The following is a 19,388-nucleotide window of genomic DNA, read 5'->3' as shown; positions in this document are numbered from 1 at the left end:
TTTGCTCTTTGTCTCAGCACTGTGGTGTTTTGGATTCTGGGGCCTTGTTTGTGAGATCTCAATGGTTGTGTTTGGTGTCCTGGTTCTTAGCTTGTCATCAAGAACAGATGTTCACCAAACAATGGACAGGCTGAATCAGGGAGGTTGGAATAGCCTGTTGCTTCACTTTCCCAAATACTGTGGAAAGTTACAAATGCCAATTTTTATATAAATTTTATAGTAGAATTATTTGTTCTGATTAAAAATGTAAAAAAAAGCTGAATACAAGGGATGGTTATTTACAAATTGTGATTTTTAACTAATAGCTTTGGCTTTTTTGGACACAGCACAACGCTTTAACCATATGTAAATGTTTCGTCACATCTAATAATCTTGACATTTCACTGAATTCTTGACATTTCACTTTGAAAATATGTCTGAGGTGCACATATATTTCAGAGATGATGAAACAGTAAATTTGTTTGTACAGTGTTGCTAATTAGGTTTATTGATGGATGCAAAAGAGTGCTCCAACATTTTTGTTCTTAAAACCATCATAGAAATATCAATATAAACAAGAATTATAGAAAAAAAAACCTCAAAAGGTTACTTAAATTGGGGAGAGAGGTGTTGAATCAATGCAGTGAGGCTATGGGTGAGGCAGCCACCTAACTGTGCTGGTGTGACTTATCTCTTAGATTTTGGGGATGTGTCTGTGCTGCATTGGTTTGCAGGGCCTTGGATGGAGAATAAGTCACTTGATATGAACTGCAGATGCTGATTTTCCAGCAGCACACACGCTGCAAGAAATTTCTAATTGTTTTCCTCCCTCCCTCTTGAGGTTGTCCATTAGACGCATGAGGAAAACTTGTTTGTCCATCAGAATATTTGAGGTGCGGTTTGTGTTGCGAATGCTTCTCTCCTCTTGAAGTCTGTGGTTAGTTGTCTACTGTGATGTAACTCCTTGTAGGCTGTGGGGTTTGAAATTTTGGCTGGTGGGGAGATGATTTTTGAAGCATGTTAGCAAACTCTTGGTTTCCCTCCTGGCAGGAGGGCACAGCACGGATGATGGAGCTGAACTGTCTTTGCATGTGTTATATGGCTTCTGTACCTGCTCCTTTCAGGTGTTTCAGGGACACCTGGACTCCTTGGCAGTGTCAACCATTCAAGCTCTCACAGCAGTAATGCACAAGTCTCCAGCTGCAAAGGTAACAGTGTCTATGCACAGGGCTGTTTGCAGCTTCTTCATCTTTTTCATGTTGTACCTTGATGGATCTTGCTAATGGAGATGAGCAGATTGTGCTCACACATTCATGCCAGTTAGGAATAGCTGATTAGCATTTCTTATCCCTTTATATGTGCCTAATGGCTGAACACTGAGTCATCTTTCTACCAAAACGGGAAGATTTGAGTATGCTGGCAGTTGGAACCTTTGTAAAGAAAGGACATTGTTACTTGTCTCATGGATATATGGGGTAGACTTAGTGGGTATTTAGAGGAATTTTCAGGCAGCTGTTTGTGTTGCAGTTTTATAAGGCTTTAAAGCAAGCCAAGACAGTATTGCTATCCAGATGGTGGTCATGCTATTGCCCTGTGCCCTTCCCTGGTAGTTATTCTTGTGATTTGGTAAATGGATAGGTTGTGGTTAGTTTGTGATTCTGACTGGAAGCTGAGCCCATGGAAAAACAGTATATTTATTCCTGGGTTGCTGAGTTAATTAAATTCAACCCTTGGCTGAATGATTCCCTGGACTTGGCACAGGTAAAGGGATGTGACTGTCCAGTGGAGGATGAAGGAGGAGTGGGAATCATTTATTTTTTTGCTACTTGCAGTACAGCCTAAGGGAGAGACAATAGGATCTATTATGCTCCTCCAGAGCTTTACTGAAGGTGTTTATTTCTCCACTGACTCTGGAAAGCCTGGGAAGAGTTGTGTGTTGGAGATGGGGCCTAGCTGGGATTCACAGAGAGTCAGAGTTTTCAATTGTACTTCTACTGCAATATGTATATTTTTTCTTTTCATGTTTACCTAAGTAATCACCTCACTTCTGCTGAAAGATTTATTCTTTTAAAAAAAGTCATTTCAACACAAACTAGAGCCAGGAGAAGAGTATCCATTCCATATGATGTATTAGCTGTTTAATAATTGAACCATAAATGGATACTACCATTTGAACTTTGCTGGTTGATTTTTTTTCTTGTAAAATCGTTAGTTTTCAGGAAAACTTCTGTGGAACACTTCTCTAATTTTTTTAAAGTTTTTAGGAAAGGTGGTTTTTATTCTGCTCTAGGAAAGTTTTTTACTGAAAGATTAATATTTGAATATTTCTGTTTTTCAGTGCAAACATTTCAAGCTGTAGTTTGCACTAAAAAGATGAAAAACTAAGCTCTTTATTCATTGTGATATTATAAACATTTGGGTTATACCAAGGTAGTTATATTCTTTATATATGTAATTAATAAAATACAACTCTGAGCTATTATTTATCTGTGTGCTACAGTGAAATGCTTCTCATCTGCAGCATTCTAGAGACAGTAGATTGAACAGGTTATCAAAAATAGATTTCTAACCTGTAATTATTACATTCTAATTATTATGTGTCTAATATTGCATTAAACTGTCTAAATTAAAATTAAAAGTTGCTTGTCTACCTGCTGCAGTAGACAAGCAGTTTTTGTCCATTTTACTTGTTAGTGAGATGGGAATTTTTATCCTCAGGAGGTCTTCAAGGAGAGGATTGGGTATGCACACATATATGAGGTACTGAAATCACTGGGTCAGCCGTCACGGGAATTGCTGGAGGAACTCATGAATATGGTGAGCTGTGCTTGCTTTGAAGCAGAAATCTTTCATCTTTCAACAGAACTTCTGGCCCCGTCTTATTGTGTTTCATGTCTGAGTTCCCTGCTGTTTTTCAGGCTGTTGAAGGTGACCACATGGCTGTTGGGATACTAGGCATTAGTAATGTCCAGCCATTATTGCTGCTCATCCAGTGGCTTCCAGAGCTAGAATCCCACGAGCTGCAGATTTTCATCTCCAATTGGTTGAGGCGAATCTGCTGCATTGACAGGCAGAGCCGTGCCACGTGTGTCAACGCAAACATGGTCATCCGCATCATCGAGACCCTCAATTCCCACTCGGTGCTGCACTGCACCTGTGCAGAGAACCTGATTGCCCTGCTGGGCTCCCTGGGGAGCCAGTCCATGGGCTCAGAAGAGCTGCTGCAGCTGGTGCGGCTGCTGCGGCCGGAGGAGCCGCGGGGCGCGCACCCCTACGTGGTGCCGGTGATGCGCGCGCTGCTGGCCATGGCGCGCAAGCAGGGCCTGGCCAGCGCCCTGCAGTACTTCAACCTGCACCACAGCATGGCCGGCATCGCCCTGCCCGCCATCCACAGGTGGCCGGGCTCCGCCTTCTCCTTCAACGCCTGGCTCTGCCTCGACCAGGACCGGGTGGAGCCCGGCTCGATGGGCAAAAGCGGCAAGAGGAAGCAGCTCTACAGGTACAGTTACTGCTACAGCCTGCAGGGCTGGGCCATCTGTGCCCTGTGGCGTTTGATACCGTGGCATGCGCTGCTTCTGCTTAACTTCATCAAAGGCAATACTTAATGCTGCTCTGGGAAAGGGAGAGCTTTCAGCTGTCAACACAGCCAAGGTCTGTTACAGAACTTTAGTGTAGTTCCTCTGTTGTAATGTCTTGTCATCTGCAGTTTCAACATCCATAACTCCAAATTGTGGGAAGGTTCACCAGAGTAAGCTCTCACACAGTTTGTTGCAAATCTAATGAACTCTGGATTTGTATGAGTGCACAAGTGATAAGGCACCTTCATGGTGCTTAAATAGTGCATATTGACATGAATGCTTCTTGATGTAATTTAACTTCTTAGGTACTAATAGAAGCAAACAAAATGTCTTTTTGATCTTTTTTTTTTCTTCTTTGGTCTTCTTTTTTTTCTTTTTTTTCTTTTAATAAGATAAGTAACAGTCACATACTAAATATTGCACCACCACCACACAACTTTTGTTGTGGATTTTCTTCTTAATGAGTGTGTTGTTAGGTGGTGGTTTTGATGAAGCAAGTCCTTGATTGTGTGTCTCTTGTAGCTTTTTTACAGGAAGTGGTATGGGGTTTGAAGCCTTTATTACGTGCTCAGGGGTATTGGTGGTTGCAGTGTGCACAAAGAGGGAATATGCAACAGTGATGCTGCCTGACCATTGTTTTTTTGACTCTCTCTGGGTAAGATTTAATACTGACAAACACTTTGTTTAGGATTGTATTGTTAGCTCAGAAGTCAAAATTATGTTTTTTTGATCATTTAACAAATAGTCTGTTTTATAATATTGTGGTAATTCATTGCATAAGAGCAGTTTTAATCTCAAATTATACAAGCAGTTTTCACATAGATTAGTTGTTGATTGAGCTAACTTATGCATGTGTATTAGGCATTTTTTTTATTAAGTTTGTTACAGCATTAGAGGGTTTTATATTAAATTAAAACAAGCATAGATGGCTGTGGTGCTGTTTTTGCCTTACTTTTTTCTATTCCTGTACTTAAAAACTGATGTGCATTACTGTGAAAGAGCTGTATCTTTCTCTTCCAAAACCTGTTTATATGTAAACATTACATTCACTACTTTGAAACAGAATCGGCAGGTGTTCTTGTTATATTCTTTTTGATGCTTTGGATTTATTTTCTTAAGTGCTTTCCTCACCAGCGTAGTAGATATAAAATTAAATAGTTTCATATAGTAATTTCACTGCTCTTGATAATGACTTAATTATTTTTTATTGCTTAACCAGCACAACATAACTATTGTCCACGTGCCTGGGAAGAGGCCCTTTGGTCAGAGCCTTGTGTATATCTATGTCAATGGACAGCAGAAGGTCTCTGCCCCGCTTCGATTCCCTGCTATGAATGAAGTAAGTTCCCTTCTGAGCCAGGGCCTGGTAGGATGAGCTCTCATACAGCAGGGATTCTTCACACTGCTGCTAGTAATGTTCAGCCATGGATACTGTCCAGAATTATGCTTTTGGAGTATAACTAACCATTAAGTAATTTTTGCTTAGTCATCTCTGTTTAAAAACAAAAAAGTCCACTAGGTGACATTAAGTAGTGGGGTTATCCTCAAAATAATTGCCTGAGCATGTTGCCATAATTTATGATGACATCATAATAACTGGCAGCTCTACCAGTAGGATTGTTGTAACAGTACTCAATGGGGAATATTCCCCGTTATTTTCATGTATTTTTACTGGGGTTTTTTTGAGTGTTTCCTTAATATGCTATTCCTCATTCCTTTAGTAACTGCATAAGCACTTTATGTGCAGTTAATCTAACCATTTTGGATGCATACACATTTAGCAATACACTACCCATCAAAATGAATGTATATCATGTTTAATTTCCTTTGTAAGCTTTGTTCATTCCTTTTGGGAAACAAATTTATATTAGACTGGGCTATAATACCCAACATTCTTCCCTCTTTTCTAAGTTCTATTTTGATATTTTGTTAAGTATGCTGAGAAAACAGTTAACTTGCATGCTGTAATGGTACAATCAACATAAAACTTACTTTAAAATGAGAGAAAGTGTAGTTTTCATTTCAAGATAAAACCCTGTGTTTTGGCCCATCTGTGGAATAAACATTATAAATCTCAACGTAACTAGAAGTAGGGCAGGTAATTTTACCATGAGATCATCTGTTTGAATGGACTAACTGATATGAGAAATGTGCAGTAGCAGACATGCTGGGCTAGTATTTTGGAATATAATGCAGAAGAGGAATGTTTACAGAGGGTATCAGGAGCTGTCCTTCCTGCTGTGCTTCTGCCAGAGGCCATGCAGCACTTGAGGTAACCAAATTGCTCTTAGTTGGAAAAAGGGTGTTCTCTCCTATTATGAGAAGTATATGCTCTGATTTTTGGCCCACTGTGATGGATTGCTTGCTCTTCAAGGCTTGGTAGAACTTGTTGTTTGGGGTTTCAATTATTTAGTTAAGATTTGTTAGATGCAGTCTTCAGATTCAAGCGCAGATTGACAATATTTGTTTTGTTTTCTTTCTTCCATGTATGACTCTCCAGTCTTTCACTTCTTGCTGCATTGGTTCAGCTGGTCAAAGAACAACAACTCCTCCTCCCTCTCAGATACCAGATCCCCCTTTTTCCTCCCCAATCATGCCCCACCGGACGTCCCTTGGCGGCATTCTCGCTCCAGGAGCTTGGGGTGGGGTGCTTGGAAAACCAGAGTTCATCAGCAAAATGATCTCAGCAGGGACTCAGGACAGTGAATGGGGGTGTCCAACATCTTTGGAGGGCCAACTTGGATCAGTTATTGTCTTTCATGAAGCACTGCAACCTTCTCAGGTGAAAGCTTTATATTTAGCAGGTAAGTGGTGATTGTTCTGGTTTTAGCCAAGTAAAAGGAATGAGTTATGAACAAGACCGCATTAAGCTTTGCTCTACACAGACACATAATGAAGAACTTACAATCCAGAAGAACTGCAGAGCTTGACAGAGGGTGACCTAAGTGAGAGGGCTTTAAAGCAAAATAAGTGTAACATTTAATAAGTATGTTATGAAGTTTGATTTTAAAATGTTATATTTGCTTAAGCTCATCTGTTTATCATATGAGCAGACCTGCAAAATTAAAACATTAGGTAATAATTTCGCTTGTAAATTTCTGAATTTTTGCTACCCTTTGCCTACATGTGTTTACAGAGACTCTGAAAATATTGCCCTTATTTGTTAGGCCACTTAAAGGTGATATATGCTTGAGGATTTTCCCATAAGAATAAATAATTAAGTGGTCATTTTGAAGAAAATACTCTGAAAGCTATGTCGTACAGTTCAAAGTGTGAAAGGTATTAAGTTGCATAATAACTCAAGGTTGTTATAGATTGGCATTAAAACACTTGCATCATTTAAAGGAAATATTTTGTATTGCTAAACAAAACTATCTTGAAGCTTGCTAATTTTGTGGGCGTTTAGGCTTGATGACAGAGATTAGTGACAAATATGAGATAGGTGTTTGTACAGACAAACATGAGAGCTGCTTGAAGGTATAAAAACACCTCTTCTTTGTGCAGTTTAGCATTTCATGTAGAATGTGTTCCTTTTTAAGCATACCCTCTGGAACGAATGATTTAAGTCATAGAAACTCTACTTCGAAGCATGTTTGAAATAGATACTGTTCAGACTGTCCCATTTGTTCTTCCAACATGTTTGGTATTATAACATTTGTAAAGGGCAACATTATTAACCTCTGGACTCTTAAAATATGTTATATGATTTTATATACCTTTTTTTAATAGGTCCAAACTGTTTAACTCCATGGAAGTCTCAAGAAGCTGAAGTAGCAGACCTCCCCAGTAAGGTGCTGCTTCATTATACACCAAAGGTATGAAACAGGACATAATTTCTGTTTGACTACACAGTGTGCATTGCTTTCAGTGTTTGCACTGTGGCTTTTATGGGAAGATAAGGAGCAGTGAGAGCTTTCTTAAACTGTAGTCTTGTGCAGACATAGTGAGTTTGGCAAAAGGATGGAATTGTCTTGTACAATAGAGAATGTCAAGTCTAAAATGGCACATGTTATATTCTAAGGGTTTCATATTGTTTAAATACTTTAATATCAACACATTGGCAGAAAATCTTGTGTTCAAGCATCTGTAGATGCTTGATGATATCATGTCTTCTTTATTTGTTTAACAGGCCTGCAGAAATCCAATTTGCCTTGACCTGTCTGCAAATCTTTTACATGGAAGACTAACTGGAAACAAAGTAGTGAATTGGGACATCAAGGTAAATGTGTTGTAAAGAGGCAGAACCTGATGTAAAACTGACAGTGGCTATGTGTGTTCATCTAACTTTTGGAATGCTGGAAGTTATTATCATAATGCAAATTATATTTAACAGATAGACCGTGTTTTTATACTGAGAATTCATGGGCTAATGCTGTAGGTGGAGTAGTGTTGCCTTTACATTACATTTATTGAGAACTTATGAGTGCCACTGCTTTTACTGTCACAGTACATGAAGATATTTTGTGGTAGCTGACAATTCTTCATAATAATGTTGAATGCATGTTGTGTATCAAGAGCATTTTGTCATCTCTAGGGAATTCTGTCATGGTTTTCTTTGTCATAAACTTTGAGTTAGATGAAGATTGCTAGGGTTTGGTATATATCCACTGTGCATATCTCTACAACCACTTGCTGACACTAATGTTAAGAAAATTCAGACACTCGTTAGTTAATTTGCTATGATGTGAATAGTTCTAATACTTTGATTTGTTCTCTTTGCCCATTAATGGGCTCCACAGTATTTGTCTCTGGACCAAGCTGGGGAAATGAGTGGGTGTCTCTGACTAGCTTGCTAAAACCCTGATTTTGAAATGATTTGAAGTGGTTGTGAATCACTTCTAGAAATCTTGTGTTTGGAATATATTATACCTTACCACAAGAAGCATTGTTTGAACAACAGAATCCAGAATCAATTAAATTGGCAACATCCTCTGAGGTCATCAAGTCCAACCTGTGACCAAACACCATCTTGTTAACCAGAGTGTGGCACTAAGTGCTAAATCAAAGTCTGTCCTTACACACCTCTGGGACTGTCTTGTGCTATCTCCACTTGTGAGAAGAAAGGGAAAAAAGGGGACTTAGGAGACTTGAATTTTAAGGAGAGGCTTAGAATTGATGCATGTGTAGAGTTATTAAAAAAAATTGTATTATTTAATTGCCTGAAGTCGAAATGTTGCACGAAGATGATTAAACAGAGATGTGTATAATCTTATAGTCTTCTCTTGCTGCTTGCAGCAAGTAACTTAGAAATCAGAGAGATGTTTTTTCTGATTTTTAAATATATTTAGCAGATTTTGTGTCCTTCAGTTTCAGTGTTTATATGGGGGGAGGAGGAAGGAAATGTACAAAATGTACTTTCAGAACAAGAGCTGACAGGATGGCCCATGTGTAAGTGGCCTGTGAGACATTCTGATTGGTTTGTGAGTACTCTTGTATGCAGAGTAAATTTTTGTTATAATGGAAGGGATTTTATTTATGGTGATGTTTATCCTGCCTTTTCTCTTGATTCAGGATATGATCAACTGTATTGGTGGGATGAATGTGCTGTTTCCATTGCTGGAGCAGATCAGCTTTCTTGGTGCACAGATGCCTGAGAAGTCTGAAGGAGAAGCTCTGCCTCCAGAACTTGTAACTCCTGTAGAGGGGGACTGGGTGGTCTTTTCATCCCCAAAGGCATCAGGTAGGAAAGTGAAGCTGAAGTGACCTAATTTTTGAGCTTGATTTTACAAGTCCTTTTTTGAATGACAGAAATCTGTTTATTATGTGCTGAATTTTCCAGAGCATCTGTGTAAAGCTGAAAGGCTCTTTCTGTTTCTAGATACCTGACATAGATACTGAATACCAGGAGTTCAGCACTATATAAAAAATAATATAACATATTTCAAGTATAGATATATTTAATAGCATTATTTTTCTTTTCATGATTTAGTGTTAGAGGTGCCAAGGTATGACATTGTTTTAATTTCTATTCTGATTATTTTGAGAAATTGTTTGATGTAAAACTTACTAATATTGACAGGAGAAGTTTTCCTACAGCTTGAGAGCTGGGTCACACAGGCATGTGGGGACAGCAGCATCAGAACTGCACTATTTAGCCTTTAGCCAAACTTATATTTTCTTAATGAAATATTCAGGCTCCTGCCTCTTCCACACATAGTCATATGTTTAAGAATAGATTTTTTTAAAGCTTTGCTAATATTGAGAATTAACTTTGACCTTAACAAAAACCACTGAGAAAGCTGACCTTGCAAGGCAGAATGCTACTCTTTTGCACAGATGAAATGATGGAGAAGAATGAAAAAAATAGGTCTTCTCTGTCTCTAATTTTTTGCATACAATGGCTAGGAAGTGTCAGTTTGCCGCTACAGAGGGAAAATAACAGCATTTGCAAAAGATTGTAACAAAGAAGTTTGTAACCTACAGTCATGGATGAAGCAACTGAAGTCAGGACTGGGATCACTTTGCTCTGGAGAGGCATGGAATGGCTGTGATTCTGCACAGGAAAAAATCTAAAGACAGGCTACAGCTGAGGAACAGGAGCTGAGAAGTTCAGGAAGTAGTGAGGAATATAAATAGTTGATTTTATTTTTTCCCCTCTATTTTTATGCAGTGATCCAATGATAAACCATAAGATTTAGCTACTGTTGTTCTGTTCTGCAGAAGCACGTCTGGAGAAGAACATAGTTGCAACTTTCATCTTGATGATAAAACACTTTATTCAGGGACATCACGTTAATCAAGAAAATCTCATTCACTCCCATGGAGTTGCCACCCTAGGAGCGTTGTTACAGAAGGTGAGCAAACTTGAGAAACATCATTTAGTAATGAATTTTGTGGATGAGGTTCTGATTTTGAAGCATAGCCAGATTGCCACAGTCCGTAAAGGCCTCCTTAGTAAGAATTTTATTTCTTGTGTTTCTAAAAGCAAAAAGGTGTGAGAAGTTCGTATTTATCTGCAAAGTGAAATACAATGTTTCATTTTCTGTAATGTTGTGGTTTTTTGATATAGACATTGTGTTGTTTGGTTATTCAAATACTTTTGTGTTTATTTTATTGCTTTAATGGAGCAGACATTGCTGTAGAAGATAAAAGAAACTTAAACTTCCATTTTTTAAAATAAAATTTTATTAGGACATTCAGTATTTTGAGTGCTGACACCTGTTGTTATTTTGCAAGGTGCCAAGCATCTTAATGGATGTGAATGTCCTGATGGCTGTACAGTTGCTGATAGAACAAGTCTCAGTAGAAAAGAACATGCAGCTTTTGCAACAGATGTATCACCACTTGCTTTTTGACTTCAGCATCTGGAACAGTGGTGACTTTCCCTTCAGAATTGGTGAGCTCTTGGCCTCAGGCAGCTGTGTGAAGGCACAGGACTCTTCACATGACACAAATCTTAACCTTGGTTCTAAAAGAAGCCTTTATGTTGTAGGACATATACAGTATCTTTCTACAATCATCAAGGACAGTAGAAGGCTCTTCAGAAAGAAGTATGGTGTGCAGTTTCTTCTAGACACACTCAGGATTTATTATGGGTATGAGTTTTACTACTTCTGACTCCTCATTTATTTTGTGTGGCTCTTGGAGTTTTCTGCCATCATTCTAAAATGAATAAATAAAACCGCAGGTTGGATTTTGTTGGTTGATTTTGTTTACAAAATTGCATTAATTTTTTTTCCCATTTGATTTACTACTTTGCCTTGCCTTGAATTTTTATGCTAAGATTATGTAAAGTTTGTCAGTGACACTAGGAGTGCCTGTCGAAGTAATTAAAACTACAAAATTGTAGTTAAACAACGCAAATTAAGTCATAGATCATTACCGTTATAAAAAGTTTAGCATTTTAAGTTTTTTTAAATGCTTGTAGAATTTTGAAGTAAGACTTCTTTAGAAATTTAAAATTTTAACCTTTCAGTGCTGATGATTTTTATCTGCTTATGAATATAATTATGTGTTTGAGGAAGATTGACAAGAGACTTTGCTGTTTCCTGTGGGAGGTGGGAACCTGCAATGCTGACCTACATTCAGATCAATACAAGTCTGCATTTTCAGGGCTTTGATAGACATGCAAAGTCTGATCTGATTATTACTGTTCAGTTGCTTGAGTTCAGTAAAAATTGAACGCTTGTGCACGATGCCTGGGTAGATGAAAAATTACCAAACTGGCACCATCAAATTGCTATAAATGAGCCAAGAAGAGCTTCCTTAGGTTGTCTTTTTGGTCTGTTGGCAAGCAGGACTGGCTGTAAAGATGGTGATTTGGCTCCTGATGACCTGAGGACAATACGGACGTCCCTGTATGGACTAATCAAATATTTCCTGAGCAAAGGTGGAACACATGAAGAAATTCAGAGCATTGTAGGATACATAGCTGCCACCAGTGATGAGGAGCAGGTATGCAACATGGCATAAATTAACAGTTTAAACTGGACATGATTTGGTTTGGCATCTTGGCATTTAGAAATCGTGCCTTGTGTACTTAAAAGAAGGGTGAACGAAGAAGAAAATGACCACAAGCAAAATATTAGCTGATGTGTGGTTCTGTTTAGATGTAGGTAAGATAAGGATGTGCCATTAGAAAAGTTATCTTACTTTACAAAACCAAATGAATTGATTTTCAACCTACCTGGAGTTGGGATGACATAGTTTCTATTTTATGGCATCAGCAGCATTTGTTCTTACTTTGTGTCCGTGCTTAATGAGATAAGGTATTCTATAGAGAGAAGAAAATGTATTACAAGTTGTTTAAAGGCACTAATACTGAGCCACAGAATGTCTATTACCAGCAAAGGTAAAACTTAAAAACCAAGAAAATTTTCCTAAAACAAAGCATGAAATCTGAATGAACTGGGTATTAATTTTCTTGTCTTCATTTTGTAGCTCTGCGGAATTCTGGATGTTCTCTTCAGCCTACTTCATTCCAGTCCAACCCCAGACCAGCTTTTTTTATTGCTCTTTGAACCAGGGAATGCTGATATTCTTTATGCTCTGTTATTGCATCAAAGATACTCTGACAGGCTTAGAGAACTTGTGTTCAAGGTAATTAATTGAATGATATGTTCCTAAATTAATCAATTGAGCATAAATGTGTGTTTTCCTTTGGTCTGGCAGAAGTGTATGTAATTACAATATCATCCAAGTTTGCTTTTTTCTTTTCTCTTATGTTAGCTAGATGGCATTGTCACAAAGGAATGTGTTCTCTTAAAATAAAGTGTTGGGATCTTTAAAAATCTCTCCATGTTGTTTTAGTTAGTTTATCAAATAAACTTTAAAAATTGTGGACCAGCATGTTATAGTATACACAAGTTTGAGAGATAATGATGCTGTTCTGTGCTCAATTTGCATTTGTGTCTCCTTTTCCTTACAGATTGTGGAAGAGATGCTGAAATGTACCAAAGTTTATGAGCGGAGCAAGCACCGGATGAGGCTCAGAGAAGTGGGGTACTCTGGGCTGGGACTCCTTCTGAATGAATCCCATGTTACTGTTTCTCTTATTAAAAACCTGCTTAACCAAGTCCTCTATGCAGGTAATTGGCAAGGGCTATATCTGACATTAGTACTCTTCTGCTGCTCAGAGGCCAGCATCCCTGGTTTTTGTTGAGGAGAGCCTGAGGTGTTGCTTGTAGAGCTGTTCTGTTCCAAGTTCCCATTAGTCTCAGCTGACATTTTCTTAGTTCCCTGAAGTTTGTTCCTTTTACTATCCTTGGATGCAGTCATAACTTCCAAGGCGATTTATAAATATTTATTTGTTACATTCTCTTGTGTGATATTGCTTATGGTGGCTTTTTTCTTTCTTCCCTACAGATCCTGCTGTGAATTATAAAGATCTCCTAGCTGTAGTGTATCTGGCTCATAGATCAGATATAAACATGAGAGTGATTATCTGTAGAAAGGTTAGTTGTCTTCTTTAGAACTGGAGTACTGTCCTTCAAGCCAATGAGCTGTACAGTGTAATAACTAAATTATTTCTTTAAAAGACAGTGGCAGTATTTGTTGTTACTGGTTTTTTTAGCAATGATTTATTTTAAAAATTAGACCCATCTGTCACTTACTGTTGTATTTTGTGTACTCAAGTACTTTAAAAAGCCAAAACAAAAAGTGAAGCCTCTATCATGGTTCTCAAATAGCTTGTATTTTCTACAGATTTGAGGTAGTGGGCTCCTTGAATTACTGAGTTTTCTCAAAGCTTCTGTCACTGGAATTAGTACTGAATGGTAGCTGTGAGACATCATATAGTCTGTTAAGGTTTCCCAAAATGAAGAAGTGAAACTATAATGTATGCTATCAATAAGCTATTAATACTGTAATTTTATTAATAGTTCCTAATCAAGCATATTTTTTGTTAGAGAATTTTTTTAGACTATGGGGGAATGGGATTATTTATTGAGATAACTGGCTTTTGGAGGAATTGTTGCAGAAGAGTTGCTGAAATATGGCAACTTATCAATATGGTTTAATAGCTTTTCTCTTGAGAATTTTTTATGTTTTTTTCTTTTTTTATCAACAATATTTTTTTAATGAGAAAAATATATTTTGTGACTGGTTTGCTTATTATTAGCTGATTATGACTCTTTATATAAGGTTGTAAGAAAAGTAAAGAAATTTAAAGATTGTAAAATGTTTAATTTAAAAGCCAGATGGATGCAGTTACAAGCTAAAATTAATGTGTAGATATGGGATATCTTCTCTTCCTTAGATTTTGCACCTTTTGCATTCCCAATTGGATGCAGCACAACAGATCTCTCAGCAGCTGGGCTGGCAGGACACTTTGGTTAGACTGTTCCTGAAGGAGAACTCAGATGTCCGGCTTGGCTTTAAGGAGAACAGGACTGATTCCTCCAGGGAAGAGGATAGAAAGCCTCCTACTGAAGAGCTACAGAAACATCAAGCTGATAAAACAGAGAGAGATAAAGCTGGCAGCTTTGCATCAGTTAATGGTCTCTTTGATCAGTGGAGTTTAGAAGACAACAAATCCCTGGATGCCCCTGCCCATTTCTCTGTTATGCCACTGGAGGATGCATCCACAGCAGAGATGTCTTTCGGTTCGCAGGGCCGAGAAGGGCTGTGGCACAGTAATCCTTCACATTTGAGTTTGGATTTGTCCAGTGTTGACTCTTACGAACTGGCTGATGTTGGGAATCAGATGACAGACAGCCAGCCCAGCACTCCCTCACCCACAGAGAGCACAAAGCCCTTCTCTGGGCAGCCTGACAGAGAGCTGGGTGTTACAAATGATGTGTGCTTTGCTGCTGAGCTTTCTCTCTTTGAAAACCAAGGAGTAAGTAATTATGGGACTGGTTTCTCCCACTGTTGGAAATTTCATTTCGTTCTTTCAATCTCCCTAATGAATCATTATTACGTTTTTTTGTCCCTCCTATCATCCAACAGGAAAGTGAACAAAATGGCTTTTTTATAGTGAATAGGAGTACTTCCTTTTGTAATGTGTCTTCTTTTTTGAGTGTCCACTTGGGGTAGCTTTGTGTTTAAAAAAAAAAAGAACAAAAAAGCAAATAATGCCAACCTCCCAACTACAAGAAGCCGCAAAAAATCCCTGCAAACTCTACTCCCTCTATATTTAAACATCCTTTATCATCCAGAGAAGGTATACGGCAGACTTGCTGTGAAAAAATCAAGGGTGGCTAAAAGGCAGCTTGTTTTACATCATACAAGCAAGTTACAGTCTCTTATATTTGTGCTTTCCTGAGCTTTTCAATTGGACTTCGGAATCCTGTTGAAGACTGCAGAGTTTCAAATGTTGCAGCATGAAAATATAAGGGCTGTGATGAATAAGAAATGTTTTGAAGGTTTTCTGTACTAGAAGGGCTTTAAATATTTCACTTCTTTTTTAGGGGAGTGATAATGAACTCATACAGTTACTCACAGACATCCTACTGTGTATAATGTGGAAAGGTATTGAAAAATCTGATGATGATGCTTGGATTGAGAGAGGACAGGTGTTCTCTGCTCTCACCAAACTGGGCATGTCTAACGAGTTGCTGCGGCCTTCTGATGAAATAAAACTCAAGTGAGTGTACAGTTCATCCCTTCTCAGGATAAACAGAAGTGAGGGGCATGAGTGAAGCTGGGGAGGGGTAGGTGGTTCCCAACAAGATGTACTTTTCTCTGCTGTCTCTTCACATACTTCACATATACAGAAATATATTCCTGGACCTGTTTAGGAGGTGGGTCTTGAGGCCAGAAGGTTTTAAAACTATCACTGTTTTCATGAGTCTCTCAATCGCTTTTATCTCATTGGCTTATCAAGAAGATGGCAGTTATGTAACTGCAGACTAAGAGATTCAATTAAATACTTAATTGGATTTTTTTAAAGCCACTTACACTCAGAACATGTAATACTTACTTGGGGATTTTGTTTTCCATGCAGCTTGCTGGAGAAGATGTTAGAATGGTCAGTCACTGATAACAGAGATTCAAAAGCTCTCCCTACACATGCTGAAAATGCCTTCAAGCTCTTGCTAATTGTACAAGGTTTCCTGCAGGCAGAAGGACTAATTAATTCAAATTTATGGACAGAAAAGGTACAGTAACTGCATAATGGAAGTACTGTATATGGGCTGAAATGGTAACAAGAAAGTTGTTGGTTTGGATACTGTCATCCTTGTAGTCATATTAAACCACAGATATTACAGAGTAAGGATTTATAGTAGAATGGATTAGAGTGCCCCTTCATGAATAAAAAATGTCAGTATTTACCACAGGGAATATAGTAAATTTTGCAAATTAAGTAGGCATGTAAGTAGTACTCTTTACTGAGAATCCAGGTTTCTTCAGGCTGGAGAAATATTTAGAAAATGTAAAAACTAATGAAATAGCAGCAGTTGTAGCCTAAGCAGATTTTGCACTGTTTGCACTGTTTATCAGTGTTTATGACTCTCTGAGCATCCTGAATGAACGACCAGCCAAAACCCTGCTCTTGGTTGCAAGTTGAGAAATGTCACTTCTGGGTTTTGACCCATATTGGAGTTTCAGCAGATATAATTTATCTCAACATTTATGCAATCTCTGGCACTGGTCATGCTTCCTTCACAGTCAGAGTTGTCATTGCTTTTCAGTTTTTCTAAGCAAAAAAAGAGAGATTATATGGAAACCATAATTATTTCTCTGGAAATCCTTAAAAATATTTTGTAAGACTACTTTCTTTAAGAAAAAAGTAAAATGTCAAGAGTCATTAACACAGTAATTCCTATGCTGTGTTAGGGAGTGTGTCAAGGTGTATTTTAAACAACCACATCTGGATAGTGAAATATGCCATTTGCCTTGGGAATACCCACCTTTCACAAGGCTTGTGTCACTTTTGCTGTCTAAATACTGACAGAAAGAAGTGCCTCCTAAAGTGGGGTCTTCTAAATTTTCTAGGGATATGGCATTTACTGGAGTTAATTTATAGGAAAAGCAATAAGCATATATATACTCTCACTCCCTGTACACACACACACACATATATATATATATGCACTTTATTTTGGGGAAATACTTGATTTAATGTACTGGGCTAGGTAGATTTTTGTTGTCAGGAATTTCTTTAAATTACTGGTTTAACTGCAGTGTTCTCTGATGATTTTCTGGGTTTGGTTAAGTTACAAATGTGAACACAGCCTCTTCTTTAGCTCTTTGAAATTATTGTGTCTCCAGCTAAAGTAGTTATTGTTACTTTTATTCCAGTTTATTTTATTTATTTTAATGTTATGCCAATTTTTGGTTTCTGTAATAGCTGTTGGAAGAACTAGTGACTCTGATGGATAGTCTGTCAGTCTGGTACTCTGCTGGCCTAGAAGCAATTAGGCTTTCACAGGTGCAAGTCCAGCTCCTCCTTGGATTTATTGCACAAGACAACTTACAGGTTTGTTGCAAATTCTTGCAAGTGGTACTTGAGTTTTAAGGGCATGTTTGATGTAAATGTTGTGGTTTTTGGGCGAGCTGCTCACACCAGTGAGCAGACCTGTGGCAGTCCCTCATCCTTCTCTTGGGAAGATGTTTTATTGGCTCTTAGCTTTTGCAGGTTTGCTCTACAGTCCTGTCAGTGTGTACCTGTGGAGCACAAGGAAGAGGTAGAGGGCTTCTGTTTGAGGATGGGAATATGCAGGCAGGAGTAGCAGGAAAAAGATGGGTGCTCAAGGAAGATCACATTCATTTTGTGCTGTTTGTTTTTGTAGGTCTGTGCTATGGCAGCAGCCAAGCTAAACACCCTCCTTCAGACCAAAGTAATTGAGAGCCAGCCTGAGGCATGCTACCTCCTGGGGAAGTTGGAAGGCATTTTGAGTAGGTCAATTGAAGAGAAGACAGAAACATACTCATTTTTGATTCCTCTTGTTCGGACATTGGTATCCAAGGTTTATGAACTTCTCTTTATGAACCTGCACCTTCCTTCGCTGCCTCCTACCAATGGCAGCCCATCTTTCTTTGAGGACTTTCAAGAATACTGCAGATCTGATGAGTGGCAAGTTTATATTGACAAATATGTAAGTAGTAAATTCTTTCTGTATCGTTTCCTCCCTCTTTTCAGCCATGAAAGCAGAGGAACCCATTCAGAAATCACATGGTACTTTTTATTTTGTTTTGATGGAACCAGATTATTCCAAATATGAAGCAATATGAAGAGAATTCATTCAGACATGATAATGAGCAAATGGCACTTTATTGGAAAGATTGTTATGAAGCTTTTATGGTGAACATGCACAAGCGAGACCGGGAAAGAGGAGAAAGTAAGCTTAAATTTCAGGTAAGGTTTTCAGTGAGTGTGAGGTTCTCTTAAAAGATCTTTCTTGAGAGCTGCCTTCTAAAAGATGGAGAAAATGAATTTCAGGATGATCCAGTTGAAGTAACTGTAAACAGGTTAATTTAATTAAGATTTGATGGGCAGTGGAACTATATGCCCTTCTAGGATATACTTACTAATTCTACTCTGTCTATTAACAGTCTTACATGCAATCAAAGTGATTTCAGTACAGTAGGCCTTCCTTTTCATCAGTAAGGTAGAGATATGCTCACCCTTAAGCTGCATCCTCTTTGATTTGTGTTTTGAATTATTAAAACCTGATTTCCATTATGAGCTGGTTTTTGGGTTATTTTTTTAAACCCTATTTCAATACAGTTAAAGCATTTACAGCAGTGAACAGTTCTTATTTAATGTGGAAAAATTGCTTTCCTGTATAAGGTCCAGATTGAGTTTTAGCATTAGAGTTAACAGGTAATTACAGGCAATACCATAGTGAAGTTACATATCTCTTTGCTTTTTTTAATAACAAAACTTGTAGGTCTATTTTATTCAAATAGCTGAAGGAAAAATACAATGCAAGTCACATTCAAGAATGCCAGAATTTAGGTAAAATCCTAGACTGCTTTTCTGATGATGAAAAATTACTTTATGGTGGATTCAGCATTGATAATGCTTTCTTCACATCTTTAAAGTCTGGCACTATTTCTTCTAGGTCTAAGCTTTTAAAAATTTCTCTCCTAAATATTTTATTACCTTTAAATTTCAGAATGTTTTATCGCTAAACTTTTTCCACTACTTGTTTTCTGAGAATTCTTGGGAAGCTGTTTTCCAAGGTCAGAGGTAACTGAGTGCTGGATCTGTTTGCACTGGTGTTTCAGGAGCACTTTGTGGAGCCGTTCAGCAGGAAGGCTCGGCAGGAGAACCTGCGCTACAACAGCATGCTCAAACAGCTGAGCAGCCAGCACACAGCCACGCTGAGGCAGTGGAGAGCAGCCCAGCTGTACCTGTTCTCTGAGCGTGGGCCTTGGGCCGAAAGGTGAGACTGGGCTTCCTAAACTGGGTATCATTCTTAAAAGGGATTTGCTCACTGTTTC

The 19,388-nt window shown here is 38.2% G+C and overlaps 1 protein-coding gene across 6 annotated transcripts in view; it reads left to right on the top strand.

The window, feature by feature from the left end:
* Window positions 1–19,388, top strand: part of NBEAL1 (neurobeachin like 1) — a 77,188-nt gene that overhangs the window by 32,777 nt on the left and 25,023 nt on the right. For all 6 annotated transcript variants that reach the window (XM_064718144.1, XM_064718141.1, XM_064718140.1 and 3 more), the window contains 23 exons: window positions 1,104–1,187; window positions 2,698–2,796; window positions 2,898–3,478; window positions 4,080–4,212; window positions 4,777–4,896; window positions 6,058–6,361; window positions 7,287–7,372; window positions 7,687–7,776; window positions 9,069–9,237; window positions 10,218–10,351; window positions 10,734–10,893; window positions 10,990–11,092; window positions 11,795–11,951; window positions 12,438–12,596; window positions 12,925–13,084; window positions 13,362–13,450; window positions 14,254–14,835; window positions 15,407–15,582; window positions 15,943–16,096; window positions 17,290–17,418; window positions 17,732–18,037; window positions 18,148–18,297; window positions 19,173–19,330. In XM_064718144.1, the coding sequence (XP_064574214.1) occupies window positions 1,104–1,187; window positions 2,698–2,796; window positions 2,898–3,478; window positions 4,080–4,212; window positions 4,777–4,896; window positions 6,058–6,361; window positions 7,287–7,372; window positions 7,687–7,776; window positions 9,069–9,237; window positions 10,218–10,351; window positions 10,734–10,893; window positions 10,990–11,092; window positions 11,795–11,951; window positions 12,438–12,596; window positions 12,925–13,084; window positions 13,362–13,450; window positions 14,254–14,835; window positions 15,407–15,582; window positions 15,943–16,096; window positions 17,290–17,418; window positions 17,732–18,037; window positions 18,148–18,297; window positions 19,173–19,330 (4,283 nt within the window). The remainder of the gene's footprint in view (window positions 1–1,103; window positions 1,188–2,697; window positions 2,797–2,897; window positions 3,479–4,079; window positions 4,213–4,776; window positions 4,897–6,057; window positions 6,362–7,286; window positions 7,373–7,686; window positions 7,777–9,068; window positions 9,238–10,217; window positions 10,352–10,733; window positions 10,894–10,989; window positions 11,093–11,794; window positions 11,952–12,437; window positions 12,597–12,924; window positions 13,085–13,361; window positions 13,451–14,253; window positions 14,836–15,406; window positions 15,583–15,942; window positions 16,097–17,289; window positions 17,419–17,731; window positions 18,038–18,147; window positions 18,298–19,172; window positions 19,331–19,388) is intronic.

This window comes from Zonotrichia leucophrys, chromosome 7 (assembly GCF_028769735.1).
Source record: "Zonotrichia leucophrys gambelii isolate GWCS_2022_RI chromosome 7, RI_Zleu_2.0, whole genome shotgun sequence".
NCBI classification, from domain to species: Eukaryota; Metazoa; Chordata; class Aves; order Passeriformes; family Passerellidae; genus Zonotrichia; species Zonotrichia leucophrys.
Note: the sequence above shows the minus strand (reverse complement) of the source record. Positions and strands in the feature narration are given on the sequence as shown.